Consider the following 20,375-nt stretch of genomic DNA (forward strand, 5'->3'; position numbering starts at 1 on the left):
TTCAACACGAAATTCAACGGATTTCACACTCGACTCGACGCGTTTCTCACTTCACTTTTCAAGTTCACCCGAGTGTACATTAGTTGCTCGACCTTTTGGAATTGTATCCCTATTCCTGTTCCCCTTGGATGCGCTTCGTTAGGCGTTCCGTTGGTTACTGTGACTTGTTGCTTTGCCGCCGCTTTTAAATGGTCTCTTGCGAGTTCAAGAATGTTGCATAATTTAAATGCCAATTGCGCTGATGCGTGATTTAAGTAGCAGAAATAATAACAGAAGGCAAAAAGAAAATAGTGCAAAAAATATTGTCTCATTTGTTGCTCTGGCAATTCATTAGCCAATTCGCCACGTGCGTTGAGAACCGGAAGAAAAAACGCGCTTAAACTGTTGGCCATGCTCGTAACACCCCAAAAATCATGGTCCAGAGTAAGACGGCAATACTCGTGGTTAAGTAAAGCTTCCGTTGCGGCACATTTCTTTCTTTTTCTTTTTTTGGTAGTATAAACACAAAAACATCAACCACATCAGACTGCATCTCATCGCATGAGTAATTGTTGCTTTTATTCTGGACGTGATCGATGGCAATGTGGACGGCGATACCGGAACAAGAATTCCGCTGTGATTACCACAAATGCCCGATAAAAACTAAACTCTGCCGATTCGAATCGACGCATTACAGCATGCATAATGCCGGTGGCATCAACTTCCACATTCTTGTAACTATCTCACTTACAAAATCAATTGATACTTCTCAGTATCAGATAAAGCGCATTTTTTAGTTCTGATAATGAGTTGATTAAAGCTTTTTATTTAAGATATAACATATTATTCATTCAAAAAATATATTAGGTCTCAAGATCAGATGAAAAGCGTTATTTACCTAACTAATTTTATCTTTTAAAGTAAAAACATGTATACTTTTTTTTAACAATTAGGATCAGACCCGAAGTTTTTTTTTTTTATGAATATCATAAATTTAAAAAAACATAAATGCAGAATCAATATAGAGGCCAAATCATGATAAAAATGACATTCCGCTTGAAAATCGGTTAATTTTTGATGAAGTTATTAGAGATCAAAATTTTTGAAAAAATGTCAAGGGGTATGTATGGAAAATTGGATGATAGATGGTCTAGGGTAGCAAAAATATCAAATTTTCTAGATGATAAAAATTTAAGTGCAGAATCAATTAAGAGGCCAAATCATGATCAAAATGACATTTTGCTTGAAAATCGGTTCATTTTTAATAAAGTTATGAGAGATCAAAGTTTTTGAAAAAATGTCAAGGGGTATGTATGGAAAATTGGATGATAGATGGCTTAGAGTCGAAAAAATATCAAATTTTCTAGATGATACAAATTTAAATGCAGAATCAATTTAGAGCCCAAATCATGATCAAAATGACACTCCGCTTGAAAATCGGTTCATTTTTAATAAAGTTATGAGAGATCAAAGTTATTGAAAAAATGTCAAGGGGTATGTATGGAAAATGGGATGATAGATGGCTTAAGGTAGCAAAAATATCAAATTTTCTAGATGATAAAAATTTTAGTGTTGACAATGTAATGATAGCTTGGAATTGAAGACTTTTTTTCCAATAGAATCTACATTATAATTCCTATCCATATTAAGAAATAAGTTTACTGACAACTCGCTCAATCATTAATGCAACCAATTTACGCTTTCATTGACAATCATTCAACGAATTAATTAGATTTGTTTATTTTTGTTTTATTAGTATTTACACGTAGGCGAGAGTTACGCACAGAAATATTTGGACAAGTTTATTTAGAGCCCAGAACTGTTGCGTCTTTTAACACGTTCACAGATTTTTGGGGCAAAGCGGCACGAACTTTTCGCCGAGACGCTAGACAATTTGTTTTTTACTCAATATTCGGCATTTATGTTCAGCTGTAAACGAACTATATTATATCATATAAATTGTATTGAAAGGGTCTTTACGTAAACCCTTAATCAATAACCTCGAGTGAAGCGTGACTGCCTTGTGCATAAGCCCAAAAAAAAAAAAAAAAAACAAATAGGGTTTACTTTCTGAGAGTGAGATAAGAAAGAATTTTAAGATCCATTCATATTTGTTGGTATTCCCAAAACACCAAATAATTATTTAACACGAATTCGCCTTGCTAAAAGAAAATAAAATGAATAAATAACAAAAGCTCTCGATATGAAGAACATTTCTTAAAATATTTTCCTAACTTTCTTAAATATTCAGATCAAATAAAATAAAAAACTTGGAATTTTAATTGTTCTATAAATTATTGAGAGAATCTAGAATTCATAGGTTATTAACAGTATAGTTAAAAGGATCGCAAGAGCTTCCGTTAAATAAAAAAATCGTTATATTGATAAATTTAATCTTTTATTGCATTTTGTAACTTAGTTGTATACAAATAATTGTGTGTTGACATTTTGCAAATATGTTTTATGTGTTTTTAAAGATTTGTATGCTTTTTCTATATATTATTTTGTTAATATTAATAGATTCTTCGGTTTTAAAGGCTTACAACTAGATAGATATTGAATTGAGACCCATGCTTTGGAGGTATCCAGTAGGGCCAAAGATACAAATACAGATAGAGATACAAATATTTAATGATATCATTATCAGTATTGTATCTGCAAGTGTATGCAGCTTGTTGGTTGGCTATCGGAACAGCATTAGATTATTTACAAACTAATCACAAGAAGACGAGCAAAATTCTCTTGTGCATAATTTAAACCTCTTGATTATCTTCCGACTCGGCGACCATCGTCAGACTTCGCAGCGATCTGTGATAGAAACGAGAATGAAAAAATAAAAAATAAGAATGAGCGGCAAATGTACGAGAATTTAATCAACAATGTGCAACAATTTCAATTAATCTTAGTATGTGTAAAAACATGAATAGTTTTCGTGTTAGAAGCGCGTATTATTCAACTAGCTGATAAGCCTTATCTATCTATAAGACCCGACAGACCTAAGCAGCTGAAACGTTGCTTCAGTCAGTCTGAAACTGTCTAAAGTCGAGATTTGTTTGTAACAAATAAAAATGAAATACTTGTGTTTAACTACAATTTTTGTGTTATTGTTAATCGGTTTAGCAGAAATCAATGCATGTAAGTCGGAGATTAAAGAGAAATTTAGAGTTCCTTTGCACTAGAAAAAATTACAGAATATTTAAATATCTATAGCTTTATCCATTGTTCACTTTTTTTTAAGAAAAAAGGACATTTGTGCCTGTAAAGCTCTCAATAAATGAAAAGTTTTATCTAAGACAATATATGTGAATATACTTTGTATAAAAAAATTGTTTTTTAGATGTGGATGAATCTCCAACCTTCACAGGAGTTTGTGAGCTACAGGGTGACTGGTGCAGTACCAGGTGTCAATTAGCAGGTGGACGTGATGGCATATGCAACAAAATGAGACTCTGCATCTGCAGACCTCTCTAGGGTTTAAGTACTATATGTTAACTACTTGTAAATAAAGAAAGAACTTTGATATATATTTACAATTGCGAACGGTTGAAATGGCAGGGTGACTCCTAAAGGGGAATATGTCAAAAGGAAGGGTATCAAGTAAGTGTAAGGAGTCTTAACTCAGTAACTCACCTGGAGCGTTCAAACAGCGAGGGATCGGTATAGATCGGTTCACTTGGATCCTCAAACTGATGATTGGAATTAGCGCCAGAGCGAATGGGATTTATAACCGGCAGCTGACACATGCGGGCCAAATTGCTATTAAAAGAGAGGGGAAAAACGAGCAGTAAAAGAGTTATAAATAAGTGAACCGGTTCAATTGCAGTATTACAGAGTATTACAATCAGCTTACCCTGTGGCAAAAGTCTTGTGTAATGAGCCGCCAAACATGGACATGTTGGTGCGAAAAGCGTTCGAACTGCGATTAGATGTGCTCTGATTGTGGCCAACACCTCCTGCCACGCCCCCACCGCCGCCTCCAGTACCACCTGCACCAATTTCAGTGAAGCGCTCGTGAGTGCGTATCGAGGAATGCGAATGTCCCAGCGAATGTATGGGAGAATTGCGATCCACCAGACGATTCTTCGACATGGACTTCCAATAGCGTCTGTCAAAAGAGCGAATTATATAAATCATCCTTCTTTAACTGATTGCTGTTTACTCCCAGCTCCCAACTCCCAACTAAAGACTCCAGACTCACCTGTAGCCCAGTCCCGCAACCAACGTTATGCTAAAGAGCAGTATCATCAGCAGTATAATGGCTGTGATCAGACCATGATACTCCGAAGGCGTCATACAGACCGTTTCTACAGGTGCCACCAGCTTGCGTGGATACGATTCTTTTTCAATCTCCTCGCGTGTCTCAAAGACCTACAGAAAACATATAAATAAATATGTAAATAATATTATTTATTTAAATATTAATATTATTAATATTTAATATAATTAAATATGTATTTCGAATGATAAATACGTATTTTTTTTTTAAATTTTTAAGTGTAAGTTTAAATTTTCAACTCTCTATTTTTTTGTTGTAATATTTTTTATTTTATTTTTATTATTTTTTATTTATTGCGTAATTAATTCTAATCATGGTTAAGACTGAACACAGTTGAGAATATTTGAATAAATAAATAAAAAAATGTACATTTTTATTCCAGAGAGCGAATTGTTAATGTTTTTTTTCTCTGAAACCTACTCAAGTGATGCTATTTAAAATGTTTTTAAATATTTATTTCAGAATTTTATAATTCTTTAATTTTTTGAATTAAATTTTCTTAGTTTTCGATTCCTTTTTAGAAGTTCCCTATTTATGTGTTCCTATTTATCGCCTTTGGTATGCTTTGTATAATTTTGTCAAAGTTTTCATGGAGAATCAGTGGAATTATATATAATTATACTTGATCAAACTCTCTCAAATCAACACCCACCTCAATCATTTCTCGCACTTGCTCGGGTTCCTCGACGTCCTTGGACTTTTCACCCTCCTGCGTAGCATTGAATTGCCCACCACCCGATGTGGCACTCACTGTAGTGCTGTTTACCACAATCACCTCTTCCTCCAAGTTGTCCGTGTCCAATTGATTAACACCTTCAAGTGCCTGTGGCTCTGGTATTTCGGTAATATTCAAGGATCGACGCTTTCTACCAAATGAGGGTTCCTGACGTCCCGCAGGACCTGGACAATAGGCAGGCTGACAGCCTTCGCGACAGGAGCGCACAGTTGCCTCAAAGACCAAGAAGTTGGACTCGGGTATCTTAAAGGCATTGAAGCGTGCCTCCAAAGTGTCGCCATCACGTAGTTTGTCCAACTCGGGGAACACATAAGGATCGACAGGACAGCCAAAGCGATCGATGAGCTGAATACTGCGACCGGAGTAAGGATCTCTGGCCACCACATTGGTGGCAAATATGTCCGTGACATGATTATAGCCATCCTGTGCCTCCAGCCGGAATGTCAGAGGATCTCCAACAGCAATTGTGGTTGTGGGTCTGCCTTGGTAAAGAATGCTCAGACGCACCTTGGAACTGAGTGTGTTCTCAGCTGGCAAATATTCTATGGGAATGGGACTGCCCGAGCTGAAAATGTAATTATAGCAATATTAAATGATAAAGAAATTTAACAATAAATTAAAAAATAAATAAAAATATCTAAGAGTGCTTGAAAAAATTCTAAAACAGGCTTGATCTGCGTGCATAACAAAGAAATATTGTCACAAAATTTGATTGCTCTATCTTTTACAGTCTCTGAGATCTATCGCATTAACTAAAAAATGCAACAAGCATTCAACTTGATCATGTTCTGATAAAAAAGCACATTGTTACTTACCCCGCGCCGATGTAGCCAGAGCTGACGACCGCCTCGCCGGGTCCACGAAAGATGCAGGTGAGATTGTAGCGCTTATCGCGACTTGTTTGTACATTGTCCGAAAATTGCACGACCACGATATTAGTCAACGTATCACCGTACTACAAACACAAAGATAAAGCGATAACGATCGATGATTAATGCGATCACCCAGTGTAGATCACCCAGTCATGACTTACGCGTTGTGTGCCACAGTCGGGATAACCCTGTGGTCCACTGATCCTCAGAACGTTGACGGTGCCGCCATTGCCGCGAAAGAAGCAGCGATCGTAGAAGCCATAAGTGTAGATCCTTCCGAGAAAGCCCTCCGGGGTGCGTATGGTGAATTCCATGCCTTCCTCGTTGCAAGTCTGGGTAACTGAAACGATCAATTAGTTACGAGTGGAGATCAGTGACTTTTACTGAAGATCACTTACCATCCATGCACTCGCCATCGCTGCGTCCAATGCTGCGCTCGTAAAAGTCATAGTTGGAGGCGTCAAACGATCCCGGATCGTGTATGTCCAATTCTCGCGAATCTCTGTCGCTTAGCTCACAGTTGGGTGACTCTCTGTCCCTGTCTCTGTCTCTTTCCCGTCCATGTTCACGATCGCGATCGCGATCGCGATCCCTGTCTCGATCATCGTAGCTGGAGGCGGTGTCTCTGTAAATTGAATACGAATACACAATTGCAATTCTTCTAACACACTTATCGCCCATCTTCTGCTTCGGTCAAACCTGTAGTTAAAGCTACGGCACACAAAGTCTCGACTCTCGATGCACTCCCGTTCGCATTGTATCAGACTTGGCACGATCAGTGCCCGTCTTACAAAATGACGTCGCATTTTGTGCCTGGCCGCAATCTGTTTAAAGTTGTCACTCTCCTCACAGCGGGTGATCGGGGGACGCGGTGGACCAGCGCCTACACCAATTCCCACATGAGATCCCCCACCACCACCACCACCAGCACCAACACCGTATGGAGTGGGTGGATGTGAAAGGCCCAGACCTAGGCCAGGTAGCGGTATGGGACGATCATCCAGACTGCTTACACCGCCACCGTAGGGTCGATTGAAAGGCGTGTCGTAACGCCCATAGGGGCCACCTGGCGGAGGCCTACGTCCCGGCGGACCATCGTACTCACGATCATACGGACCTGGTGCAAATCGATCGCCATAACGTTCCTCATAGTCATAGTCGTAGTACGGAGGCGGACGATCTAAACCTGATCAAGCAGATAAAGATTATTTTAAATTTGGCAAAGTATTTAAATTTTTTGGTCACTAATTAGTTTTTGACTGATCGCAGTGATCGCTTACAAAGTAAGTATACTTCTTCATTCTCCAGGAATATATTAAAAATATATTTTTTAAAATTATATATGATTTAAATGACCTTAAATTTTTCAACTGATCGTAATGATCGCTGATAAATCCGACAAAAATCGCTTATAGCTGATTTTTCAAACTCAAAGTATGCTTTAGAATTTTACAATGTGGGAAAAATAAAAAGTCTCTTCTCTAATTTTACATATACACTCATTACATTACATTTACCCCTCAATTTATTAAGCTGATCGCATTGATCACTTATAAATGGGAAACTAAAAGTATGCAACTGCATTCTACAAATGTAAAAAGATCAAAGCTTTTCTTTCATATTTTAAATATTATGGCAATGTTTCAGCTTTACAAAAAAAAGCTCGGACAGCACTTTGATTAACTAGAACATTTACAGCTGTAAAAGCTAACTGGAAAAAGAGCTTTACCTTGACAAAAAAGCTTTGTGTAAGCCATTGTAATGCTATGGTAGATCAACGTACTGTAGAAGAGTTGTCTACGCTTCAGATGAGCACTCAGAACACTTTGTTATATTGAATTGGGAAATATTATAGTTTATTCGTAAGCTTTATTTCTTTATTAAAAAAAATAACACAAAGTAGAAATAAAACTCGTATAAAGCAAATGATCTCTTGAATTTATTCATGCTTGCGATCAGTCAAAATGTAATACCAGTGATCGCTATAATAACATCGAGGATCAGTTTCTGTTTGTGGTGATCAGAGTTGTGGGTAGTCGTATTAGACTGGTAGTCGTAGTTAGTTAGTGGGTGCTACTTACCAGGGCGTCTGCCAAGATCACTAGCTCCGAGGCGATTACCGTACTTGTAGATGTCGATGGGATAACGATCGTTACCTACCGGAAAGCGATTCGGGTTGGAGGCGTATTTGCTGGCACTGCCAGTTGGAGCAAGGGGAGCGGGCGGATATCGTTTGGCGGACTCTGGTTCCGGGCGTCGAGCACTGTGGACAATATCATCATAGCGTCCAGGCGGAGCGCGAGAGTCCGGCGCATAGGGATAACGTGAAGGATCCATGGAGGAGGGACGATATCTTCTATCCGGAAAGATACTATCCGGAGCATCGCGACCAGTATAACCTCCCACTGGATCTCGACTTGGCGGATAACGTGATGGATAGCGACTGTCATAGCGATTATCGCCATATCTGACACCTCCTCCATATCCATAGGGTCTATAGGGTGCATCGTCATCGATGGGAAAGGGTCGTGTATGAGGCAAATCACTGGGCAGGGAGTTATCATTGATGGCCGGATAAGGCAATGGGCGATAAGGCAAACGATCACGATCACGATCCCGCTCCCGATCCCTGTCCGGATAACGTCTGTCTCCATAGCGATCTGGCGGATAGCGCTCCGGATAACGATCTCGATCCCTGTCGCCATTGACACCCATTGGGTACCGATCTAGGAAGTTGTCGTGTCGCGATGGGTTAGTTAATTAATTAGTTAATTAGTTGTCAGTATCGAGCAGGTGATATCACATAAAATGTGGTGGATGTTAATAGTTAATTAAATGGAGGAAACCATGCGCAACTTACCATATTCATCTGGATAACGATCGTAGGGTCTGCCATAACCCATGCCCATGCCATCGCTACCAACTGGACCTGGACCTGAGCCTGGATAGCGAGAGCCTCCTCCATAACGATCTGGCGCATAACGATCACGATCGCGCTCACGATCTCTATCACGATCACCATAAGGATAACGATCTACAGTAAAGTAAAGATTGTTAAAGACATTTGTAAGGAATACATTTTTAGTCTAAGTCAGAAAACTTCTTCCAAAAGTAGACTATCAAAGATTTTTCCTTGCACTCAGATAATATTTTTCAGTTTTAATTGGTTGAAACTCATAAATGATCTACCATATTCATTGGCTGCCGTATCCGGATAACGATCGTAAGGCCTTCCATAGTCAACGCCTTCGCCAGGTGGAAGTCTGTTGTTGTTACTGCCTCCATGTTGGCCTAGGCTCGAGCCAGGTACGCCCACACCGACACCTGTTGACCCCGGACCATAGCGATCGTCATGCTTGTTAGGCTGTCTCCAGTTGCTGCCAGACTGATCGTTAGGTCGCTTGGGATCATTGCCACTGTGACTTCCATCGCCATCGGCGCCACCGCCCACAACATTTACTGAATGAAGAGACAGAGCAGAAGTTTACAGACCACTCTATTAGCAGAATGTGCTTACTTACACATCAGATTCTCATAGTAATCATAATCAGCATCGTATATAATGCGCATGCCATCCTTTTGATTGTACCGACTGAGGCGACAAGTACGAAAACGATCGCTGTAAACCGCAGACCTGCAATTTGTTGCACGATTGAAGCACAACACACAAATAGAGAAACAGACAGAGAAACAGAAACAGAAACAGAAAAAGAAAGAGATCAGATCAGTGCAGATCATAAAAGTGGTTCGTGGGTTGGTCAATTTCCAAGAAGGAAAAACAAGAAAAAAGTTGCCTTCGGCACGCCGAAGATTTGATACACTTGCAGATTTAAAAAAAAGTTGTAGCACAGAAAAATATTAAGAAACTTTTCCAAAGAATAACATAGAATTGAAATATTTAAGTAAAATATAATTCGAGTATCATAAAACTAATTCCAGTTGATAGGTCATTCCTTTTTAATATAAAAAGAAATTAGATATCTTCTTTCAAAAAAAAATCTATCGTTTCTATGATAATAATATGATTTGGAAGTCTGGCTTGTATAAATTGATTTAGCTTTCACCGATCGTATCCTCGACAGTTATGTGATATAGCACCGATTAAGACTCAACTGATCATGCTGATCATGAATATATATGCAGATCATATATCGTGATAAAATTCGAATGCCTTCTGGAAGAGTATAACAAGTATTTCAAGATGGGAACACACCTGCATTGGAAGCTCGTCTGACGAAGACACTCGTCGAGGCACTCGCTCAACGATCGTCCCGTGATCTCCGAATGAAACTCGCCGCCGAGTCGCGAGTTGCGGTAACGTTGGAATGCTGTATCTGGACGACGTCCACTGGAGAAGAGGTGCGAGGTAACCGAGTTATCTGGATAATCGGTGGCGCGTTCTGCAACGGGAATCAATGTGAGAATGGGTAAAAATCGCATCACAACGGCAATAATGAGGAGAAGCAACCGTTGTACACAGCACTGTAATCTTTCTGTCTTTATGTCCTACAAAGTTGAAGTCAATGTCGAAGTCGAAGTCTATTTCTTAGCAGTGTTGTCAAATTTTAAGCAGTAAAAAAGCTACATTTCCATAAAGACAAGTTTAGAAGAAAAATCTGAATAATTTTTAAATATTATTTGTTAATGAAATTGTGTGAAAATGGACTTTTTAGTAAAGTTTTGGTGCAAGATTTTTGAATATAGATCATTATTGAGTTCTGTTTCTGTTACTGCTGTTAATTGCAAAACAAACTGGAAAAAAGCTAGTTTTTGACTGGAAAAAAGTTGTTATGACAACACTGTTTCTCAGATTCCGTCTCAGTATCAGTCGCCTTCTGTTTCTTTTCTTCTGTCTCAGTCTCCTGCTCGGTTTGAGTGGTCAACGCTTAATGGTGCACTTAACGCTGTTCCTGCCTCTGTTCGGTGGCTCGGTAGTTCAGTAGTTCGGTGGAACGGTGGAACGGTGCAAATTGTGTTAGGCGCTAACTTGCGGTAGCCACTTACGATTATCGAGGCATACAAGATCATAAAAATGATGTGTGGGGCTGGAACTGATGCTGATGTCATCCTTCTGTGAAATGGAATCCTCCTCTGATAGAATACACTGTTTGCTTTGATCATCAAACTCAACGGAACGGCAAAAGTATCTGAAATTTGTTATGGTGTAATAATGATTACAACTAATGAGCTACAGAGTCCTAATCGTTTTTATTACTTCTCGGCACGCAGACACATGGTCTGGCACTCCTCCAGTGTCATATTATTAAATATATCCACTTCAAAGGGACCGCCCAGGCGTTTGTTCTCCTCCTTTACAAATACCGCCAAGCCGTCGCAACGTCGCTCAGCTGAGAGTTGATTGAAGAAATATTTAGCTTAAAGATACAACCCACATTTGAAATTAACTTTGTTTGACTTGCCATTCAAGCACGTATTCTCCAGATAGTCTGAATTGGGATCATCCTCCATGAGCTCCGGATGTGTGCGTCGTGTAAATCTGCTCAAGGTGCAGGATCGCATTGTGGAATCAAAGTTGGCGGAGCGACACACAAATGAGAACTCATTCAAACACTTGTCCTCACAATCCGAACGATTGGCAGCCGTTATCTGTTCAAAATCAACGAAACAACACAATTACAATTACAATTACAAGAAAATAGAATGGAGAACTTTGCAGTCGAGTGTGCTCGACTGCGTGATACTCGCTAGCATGCCAATAAAACGAAAAAAACTTAATGAGCTGTTGAAATATATAAAATTTAAAAATTAATTATTATAACAAAAATAAATAACATAAATGTTTAATAAAAAAAAATTATATCTAAAAATAGAACTAACAAAATATTCTCAATCTGGCTTCAACTTTTCAATATTACAGATAAATTTATATATTATTTTATCTAATTTCAAATTTAATATGCTTATTTATAATTTGATCAATAATGCTTAAAGTTTCTGTAGTTGACTGATTTTAGACGACAATAAATAAAATTAGGTAAAACATAGTCTCTAAAATATATAAAATCTCTAATACAATAATATCACTTAACCGCAGCAAGATCGGACAAGTAGAACGGCAGTAATAGCTAACCAAAGTTATTAATAAAGTTATTATTTCAATACAATCACCTAAAAGTATGCAGTAGTTTTTATAAGATAGTAATTTCTTTAAAATACTTTTATATATATTGAAATAAATAACGGGTATGCTATGGTCGGGATTTCGACAATAGCCTTTACCACTTGTTTTCTTTAATTTTGAGAAGAGATTTTCTTGAATATAAAAAGTGTTTAAATGTTTTCTTGGCAATTTTTTTTGATACAAATATTTAATACAAATATTTATTTATAGAGTTTTCTAGCTGTTGCATTCATAAGCCTAAATTTATTTTACTCCTTGGTCATTTGGCTACCGAGCATAATTACCAATCTCAATGGAACTCGACTTGGCACTCACCTCCTTGATGTCGCTTATGGGCAACTTGAGTTTCTTACGCGGATGCCTTTCGAACACATAACGTCGACTGGGACACTCTCGCTCCGGGCGGCTAGCTGCAGTTGAAATCAGATGGAGTTGGAAATGGAGTTAAGTGAGATTCTAAATTCGAGACTCATTTCAAGTGCTGTCAACACCCACACTCACACCCACACACACACTCACATGTCAGACAGATCTCGTTGAAATGCACGCTATTGGGGACTAGCATCAAACTGCCAATACCCTCGGGTCCAGCCTGCTCCGAGGTGAGATAGCAGAGGGATTCCTCGTACTCGGAGGTGCCACCAAACGATGTGATGCGACTGCCGGGCTGAAAGTCAAAGCTGGTGCATGTTCGCACCAGATTATTGGTTCCACTGCGATCCCTCAGGCACAAATCCTGACATTTTTCCAGCACACGGAATGGTGGTGCTGTATCCCGCACCACATCGTCATCATAGCCTTGGAGTTGTTGATTGGGAAGACGCTCGTAGAGCACTCTTCCAAGACCATTCTTACAGGTGGTTTGAGCTGTGTTTAAAAAAATTATATTTTTTTTTATTAAATTTCATAAAACAAATCGAATTTATTTAGAAACAACAACTGGGAAAATTATTAATGTAGGTTCTCTGATTTCTTTGCGTAAATTTTTTATATTTTACATATCAAATTGAAATGAATAATACAATTTAACTTGGTTTTTTAAATTTATAGTAATAAACTATATAAAATACATAAAGCGATTATATATTTTATTGTTCACTTTTTTTCTAAATCTGGCATTAAATCAGTTTAAAAAATTGTTCCTTAACTTTTGAATGTGCTTTTTTTTTTAAGTTCTTTTATTTGTTAATTTATTTTTATTTTCTTCCACCATTAACTGGGAGAATTTTTCTTAGTTCTTTAACTTACCATAGCTCTGGGTAAAGCTGAAACTGACCAACGTGGCCAATAGTGCAATGCGTAGTCCCAACTGGGCTAACATATTCTCCCGTTTCTGATTTCGCGTTTTTTCCAGACTCTATCGCGGCATTGTTAGCGCCGCATTGAAAGTTTCTATCGCGTGTTCTAACTATAAATTAATAATTGAAAATTATTACAATTAAAAAATATATATATGTATAAAATATGATCACATCCATGAACACAGGTATCTATACGACATGATCAAATGAGTTCATAAGCTAACAAAATTATAAATGACAAATACGACCTCAATAGTGACAAAATATTAACTCCCCTTTTGCCCAAAATCAAGTGGAAAAAAGTCACATGAATAGTTAAATATTTGTGAGTGTAGTGTGAGTACTCCCACTCACACTCACACTAATACTGCCAGCATTATGTTCACAATGCGTAACGCGAATTTGGATCATTAAACTAAAAGTTAACAATGCGACGTGTAGCTTTGCTCATATCGATCCACAACTCCGGATGTTGCTTCCGGCTTATTGTCCAACGAAAGCTATTTATGTTTAGAATAATCACAATAGATTAAAAATGATTTTTTATTTCACAAAAATAGAGAGAGAGAGAGGGAGAACAAAAAGGAAAACACAGTAAGCTCTCTCGCATTGACCTCAAAGGGTTCGGCTGTACCATGGAGATTTCAATTCATTGTTTTTAAGCGACTTTCACAAATTGTGAAATTATTTGTAGACAATGGAGAATTTCTGACTCTATTAAATAAATGGGAAATAACTAAATATATGAGAAGCGTCCTTATTTAAGGATCTTTGTTGTTATGAGGATCATTGAAAATAATTGAATAAACACGAGCTTTCAATAATCCGAAAAGTACAATAATTATTCACAATTCTTATACATATTATTTAATATTATATTTATTGGGTAATTTTGTACAGGCAACACAAAATTTCAAATTTTATGATAAATTTTAAGGAAGGTTCTAAATACGGATCTGAAAGTTTATGGGAATCATTTAAATTTTTTGTAGTTTGACACGAATTCGCAAAAAACTGTTCTTATACTAAGTACTGTTATACTCTTGTTCTATTCTTGTTAAACGTATGTTCTGCTCCTGTTTAACTATTCTCATGTATTTGTTATACTCTTTTTACAGTTTTGTTATACTTGCGATTCCTTTTTGAATAAATATTATTGATATTAATTTTATTTGTAATATTCTTTAATTATTTAAAAATAATAATAATTTTAATAATTTTTTCTAAAGATATTTGTTAATTTCAAACACTTTATGATCTTTTTTTTTACCGTAAATTGATATTGCAAGGATCTTTATAATGTATTGAATTGTTGTAATTGATTAAGAATAAGGATACACAGTTCACACACACAATTTATTCACAAGTAAACACTCAATTATTTAGTAAATTTAAATAGAATAGAATCGAATATTAATGTAGCCGGCTGGATAATTCCGGGTCCGAAAACCTGACCGATCGTTAGAATATTTTGCGACAAACTGAATGCGTTGATGGTCAACAGACTTGAAAAGTGTGGTATTTGTTGGGTCTGCAATTGGTGGTCGGTACATTACCCCATTAACTGACAACATGGCAACAACTTCAACAACAACAATGGACTGAAAGAGGAATTAATTAGATGTGGAGACAACAACAATAAAGAGAGAACATAAAGTTCGAAATACATGAATTTCAATTCAAATGTTAATCAGTTCAGTTCAGAGTAAATCACAAAACTCCAACAGACCAACAGAGTTGACAATAGTCCACCTTTAATTCACATGTGTGTGTGTGTGTGTGTGTGTGTAACTGTGTGTGTGTTTGGGGGTTGAAAGCATCTGTGGGGCAAGGTGCGAGGTTCTGCCTCGATTCGGCCCCGTTCTGGCCCAATGTGCAGGGAACATTGAACGTTAACTCTAATGACACCTGTGGGCGTGGCATTTGTACACTCTGAGAAAAATTCTGTAAAGTATTTTAAAATTTGATATAACTTTTCTCTCCATTTTTTCCAAACTTTCCACTTGACTCTTCTTCAAAAATTTCAAATTGTCATAACTTTGTCAAATCTTAACCGATTTTTATGCGGTATGTCAACTTTATCATTATTTTGCCTTTATTTTAATTCTGCATCAAATAAGTATTACATTTTTTTCCATCACTGTATATATTTTTCGTGCATTCCCATTGACGTTATTAAATGAATTAAGAGGCGACATTTTTTTTAAGTAATTAATAAAAACTTGAATGCAGAATGAATTAAGAGGCAAACCCATAATCAAAATGACATTCATCTTGAAAATTACTTCAGTCTTGACAAAGTTATACAAAATTTAAAAAGCTGTCCTAGGAAACTGTCCTAGGAAAAACTGTCCTGGATCCAGAGGTGAAATTTATCTAAAGGAAATTAATAAAATCAAAATTAGAATGTGCATTTCGAATTCTTTTTTTTTATTTTTTTATTTTAAAATTTTGAATTTTAAGATAAAATTTCTTATATTAAATCTTAAGATGTTTTTTTTAAGTAAAATGTAATATGATAAAATCAAATAAAATTATATTTATTTCAATTCTTTTCGTTATTTCTTTGTGTGTAGAATAAGCTTGAATTTAAGTTCGAATTCATGGACACTCACGCATACACTCACACTCACACTCCCACTCAGACACTCATGTCCAGCTAAATACCCATTCGCAGTTGTGAAGGGCATCAACTCCAACTAAATGATTGCCGCTCCCGCATCTTCATTGTCTGATCTGCAGATCATGGCAAACTAAAAACTGAATCGAAATGTAAGTCTGAATGTGAATGTGAATGCGCTTCACGTCTGAATAAGTTCGAGTATTCAGCAACGGTCATCGGCAATTGCAGAATATATTTTAAATATTATACTCAATGCAACTCGGAGGTTGCACCTGTCGCCATTGGGTGTGTGTGCCGAGTGTGTGTGTGGGCGCGACTGCACTTTAATGGCTTGTGGGCGTGGCCCGATGTCAGGCAATTGCGTGGGTGCAACAATTGCACCCACTTCATTTATTAACAATTGGTTAAGTGCTTGTTAGTCAACCACTTTAAAAAGGTCTAAATATATAAGCCAAACTGAACCTGAAATAGAGTTGGAAGTATACAGCAAAATTCAGAAAAGATTAAAGCTTTAAGTCATTATTTTATTAAATTATAATTGAAACTGAAAACAGACTAAAAAAATTTCTTAAACTTTATTTAACTATTATTTTATATCCTAAGTTTTTTACCATCGAATTCAGATAAAAAATCCAAATATCTTAAAAGTATTTTCAAAACATAGTTTAAGTTTACTTATAATCATTAAACCTACAAAATTTTATTTTATTGATAATTTTTATAATTATAATTTTTTTTTATCTGTTAATTTTTTTTATCTGAGAGTTTATATATATAATTTTTTTTTTATCTGAGAGTTTATATTTTTAATTTTTATTTTTTATCTGTAAGCTTATATTTATTTACTAGTTGAGTTACTTTCAATGTATTAAATTTAATCTATTATAGTAAGAGCATAAAGATAGATTTAGCATATATATAAATAGATATAGCTATTAATTTTATTTTTATATAACTAACCCTAATTATATATGTAGACAAGTTCCTAGTCCATATCGATAACAATGTTGGTCGCTTAAACAACACAAGTGAGCAACAAGAGGAAGAAGCTCGAATTACACAAGTCAGCTAGGTTGAGGTACGAATATGAATTGCAGCCTCAACAAGTTAAATGCACAAATAGCGTTAGATATTTTTTGGCCAAGATCGAGTTACTTTCCATGTGAGAGAAGAGACCAGACGTACGAGATTTCACGCTGAAATTCGCCAAAGAAACTGAAGCTGAGTAGGCACAGTTTATGATTGAGAATCCCCTTTGGCCATTGAGCTTCAAAATGTGGCTAACTGTGCTTAACCAGACTCAAAAAAAAAAAAAAAAAAAAGAAGCAGAGCAAAAAAGACTGCAACTTGAATTGAAATGTATCTGTATCTGTGTCTGTGTCTGTATCTGTATCTTATATATGATTATATGAGCATGTGCCTATTGATCGGCCATGCAGGATTCCAATTACAATATTTACGATTCTATTGCAACGTTTAACCGTTTTAGCCAATCAAGCAACTAGCCAGGCCTATGATTAGCCTTAGTAAATGTGGCTTAAAGCCGCCGCCTCTGCCACAAATTGCAAACATCGCTTGATTACTTACTAACTGGGCTCAGTAGTTCGTATGCTAAGAACCAAGCTAACTGACGAGCCGACTGACTTTGAACTAAAGCAGTTTCCATTTATGAAGTTATTGGTTACTTAATTTCACCCTCAAGACAAGAAAATCAATGGAAAACTCTGGAAATAAACTTTTTTGTTCTTTTCAGTAAATTTTCCTCTCTAGATGGAGATTAAAGAAATTAACCAAATTAATTTATATTGATCAGACTCCTTAATTAGAATATATTTAATTTTTTACAAATATTACAGACAATTATTTTAGAATATTTACGAAATTTTTTGAAAAATTTTCTAATAAATATAGTACATGATATTTCTATACACTAAATTGTAGGGATAATTGTTAATAGGGTCTTAAACAATAAATATCAAGGATCATGTCTGGAACACGGACAATGCCGGGTTAAATCCACAAAGTATGAGCGTGCAATGAACCCATTCTATAAATTATAAATTGCTGGAATTTTTGCGTGACTCTAAAGTCATTAGATCATCAGCATCATCATTAACTGACAATAAAACGAAAATATCAACTGAAAATATTCATGTTGAAAATTGTATTTATTCACAATTTTTGAAGCGTATAGCAAAACATCAGCAAAGTATGTGATGATAAATGTAATGTATATGTGCCATAAAAAAAAAAGAGTTCAATCAACCTGCCACACACAGTTTGAGGTATTTTATTTATTTATTTATTATATTTATTTTTGATGTAGTTAAAAACTTGTCAAGTTGTAAACTTGTTAATTTCCGCTGCTTCTGATTCAAACGCATAAATAACATAAATTGTTTATTTATGTGTCAAAAGAGTTATGTCTTAATTTAGCGCAGCGGGGGGAGGAAAAAACATGTTGCAGACACATAAATCCTGTAAAAGAAAAACTCATAACAATATATAAAAAACAAGCTTGGGAATTATTTAAATTTCTATTACTTTTTTTTCTTAAATACAGGTTCTTAAACAAGTTGTAACGGCTTTTAGATAGTCATTTTATAGATAGCCAAGACATTGTAGATGTTTGATGTGTTACACTGACAAAAATGGACTAACTTTTAAAATCAAGAACACTCATCTTACATATTTTGAAGGAAAATAATTACATTTTAAGACCCAATTACTAAAACTTACTGTGTAAGAAGAAATATTTGTATATTAATAAGAAAAAAAAAAAATGTAATAACCTTCCTCATTTTATTTTTATTTGTTCACTTCAATTTGAAGAACATTTATTCTTATAATAAGAACTTATTTGAAATGTTCTTCAAGCCAGTGTATTGATAAAGTTTAAGAAGACAATAATAAATTGATCCTAAAAATTGTATGTGTTCGACTTATTTTGTACAATAAAATGCTAAGTTTTAAAATCAATTTATTGATTTTAGAAATTTGTTTTAACAGTGTAAGACAGTGGGTGGCGAGAGGAAAAAGAGGCAGGGTGGAGAGAGGAGGATTGGGTGTATATTGGGCCATTTGTAGAGCAGGGAACAAGGTGTTGTCCATACACTTTTATGTGGTGTTCAAATAAATGTCGATTACATACAACAAGTGCATGTAACACGCGCCAACGGCTGTTGACGCCAACAACAACTACAACAATAACAACAACAAGAAGCACAACAACAATCTGCAACCTGAGGGGAAGCTAATAAAGAGTTTTATTTAACATTGACCAAGCCTAACAATATAATGGTCCTCATAATGGCAACAGCATTAAAGCAAATTGATATCAATTTAGCCAACAACAATATATGCATTGATTGTCTCTTGCGGCATGTGGCATGTGGCATGCGGCAACAACTGTAACATTAACTGTGGCAACACTGGCAAACTTGCAACTTGCGTTCGGTGTTTTTTGTGTGGAAGTCGCATTGAACTCTTCACTGAGCTGCAAGCGAGTTACAAACACACACACACACACACACCTATACAACATATAGGTGGATATACTGGCCATGCATCTGTTTCGATGGCCAATAACAGTATAGACCAGTTCCGAGTTGCCAAAGCGCCGTTTGATGCTCTAATTTATACAGCATACTGATGAGTTGACCGCTCAGCGTCTTTGCTGCGAATTGTTCTATAGTCAAGCACAGTGGTTGAAATCATATAAAAGTAGTGATTAAAAATACTATCCATAGATTTATACAAACAGAATTCGCAAACAGTTCAAAGTTATCTTTTAAATATTATTTATTGACGATTACGAAATATAAACAGCACCAAATGCCAGTTTCATTTTTTGTTATATTTACTGCTGTTATTGCTCAAGCAAGACATTTTTTTGTCAAGTGTTTTTCTTGCTATTCGTTCAGTATTTGTCAAAAAAGCAAGTTTGAAATTGGTTTTTGTGTTTTTTTACACATTTTTGGGTATATTTGTATAAAATTCTGGTGACATATTATAATACTATAATTATATTATATCAAGCTAAATACTCTTAGAATGAAAAATCTTATTCTTTATTAGTTGTTAATACTTAATGTTATATAAAGAACAATTAATGTTTATTAATGCAAATTTGTGAGTTTATTAGTTTATTAATTTCAAATTTTCAAACTAGCTATTTTAATTTAAAGCAAGTTGACCACCTTCACATTAATATAATATAATTAATTTGGATACTAGCAATGACAATTTTTGTTTCTTAAGCCCTTAAAAATCTTTTTGTTTTCATTTAATTTATTTTAATTTTTTCTTTTTTAGCTATAGGTAAATATTTCATTAATATTTTTGATATTTCATGAGCATTTTGGCATCTAATTGATTTCATTTTTGTCCATACAAACCACTGTGCAAAGGCGTATGCTTGTCTCTCTTCTTCCCTTCCACGCTCTT

General features: G+C 35.8%; 2 protein-coding genes across 2 annotated transcripts; one reads left to right on the top strand and one right to left on the bottom strand.

The window, feature by feature from the left end:
- Positions 1–2,358: 2,358 nt before the first annotated feature.
- Positions 2,359–13,336, bottom strand: LOC117783673. The gene is made up of 20 exons (XM_034621199.1): positions 13,254–13,336; positions 12,525–12,872; positions 12,321–12,415; positions 11,284–11,470; positions 11,079–11,211; positions 10,868–11,010; positions 10,077–10,263; positions 9,385–9,497; positions 9,053–9,322; positions 8,724–8,897; positions 7,945–8,589; positions 6,563–7,049; positions 6,262–6,488; positions 6,025–6,203; positions 5,807–5,946; positions 4,908–5,556; positions 4,178–4,347; positions 3,830–4,084; positions 3,610–3,735; positions 2,359–2,787 (listed from the first exon to the last, which is right to left on the bottom strand). The coding sequence occupies exons 1-20, from the start codon at positions 13,324–13,326 to the stop codon at positions 2,733–2,735; spliced, it is 4,656 nt and encodes a 1,551-aa protein (XP_034477090.1). The 5' UTR covers positions 13,327–13,336; the 3' UTR covers positions 2,359–2,732.
- On the top strand, positions 3,003–3,505 carry LOC117783674. Its single transcript, XM_034621200.1, has 2 exons — positions 3,003–3,114; positions 3,317–3,505. Exons 1-2 carry the CDS (start codon positions 3,048–3,050, stop codon positions 3,448–3,450), a joined length of 201 nt encoding a protein of 66 aa, XP_034477091.1. The 5' UTR covers positions 3,003–3,047; the 3' UTR covers positions 3,451–3,505.
- Positions 13,337–20,375: the final 7,039 nt, after the last annotated feature.

The sequence above is a fragment of the Drosophila innubila genome (assembly GCF_004354385.1).
Source record: "Drosophila innubila isolate TH190305 chromosome 2R unlocalized genomic scaffold, UK_Dinn_1.0 1_C_2R, whole genome shotgun sequence".
Lineage (NCBI taxonomy): Eukaryota > Metazoa > Arthropoda > Insecta > Diptera > Drosophilidae > Drosophila > Drosophila innubila.

Excerpts from the sequence above, each read along its gene's own strand:
- LOC117783673 (XM_034621199.1), bottom strand. The coding sequence starts at position 13,326 with ATGTTAGCCCAGTTGGGACTACGCATTGCACTATTGGCCACGTTGGTC. Across the intron at positions 11,011-11,078 it reads ATGTGTCTGCGTGCCGAGAA|ATACTTTTGCCGTTCCGTTG; the intron begins GTAATAAAAACG and ends AACAAATTTCAG. Across the intron at positions 4,348-4,907 it reads AAGTGCGAGAAATGATTGAG|GTCTTTGAGACACGCGAGGA; the intron begins GTGGGTGTTGAT and ends TGTTTTCTGTAG.
- LOC117783674 (XM_034621200.1), top strand. The coding sequence starts at position 3,048 with ATGAAATACTTGTGTTTAACTACAATTTTTGTGTTATTGTTAATCGGT. Across the intron at positions 3,115-3,316 it reads TTTAGCAGAAATCAATGCAT|ATGTGGATGAATCTCCAACC; the intron begins GTAAGTCGGAGA and ends ATTGTTTTTTAG.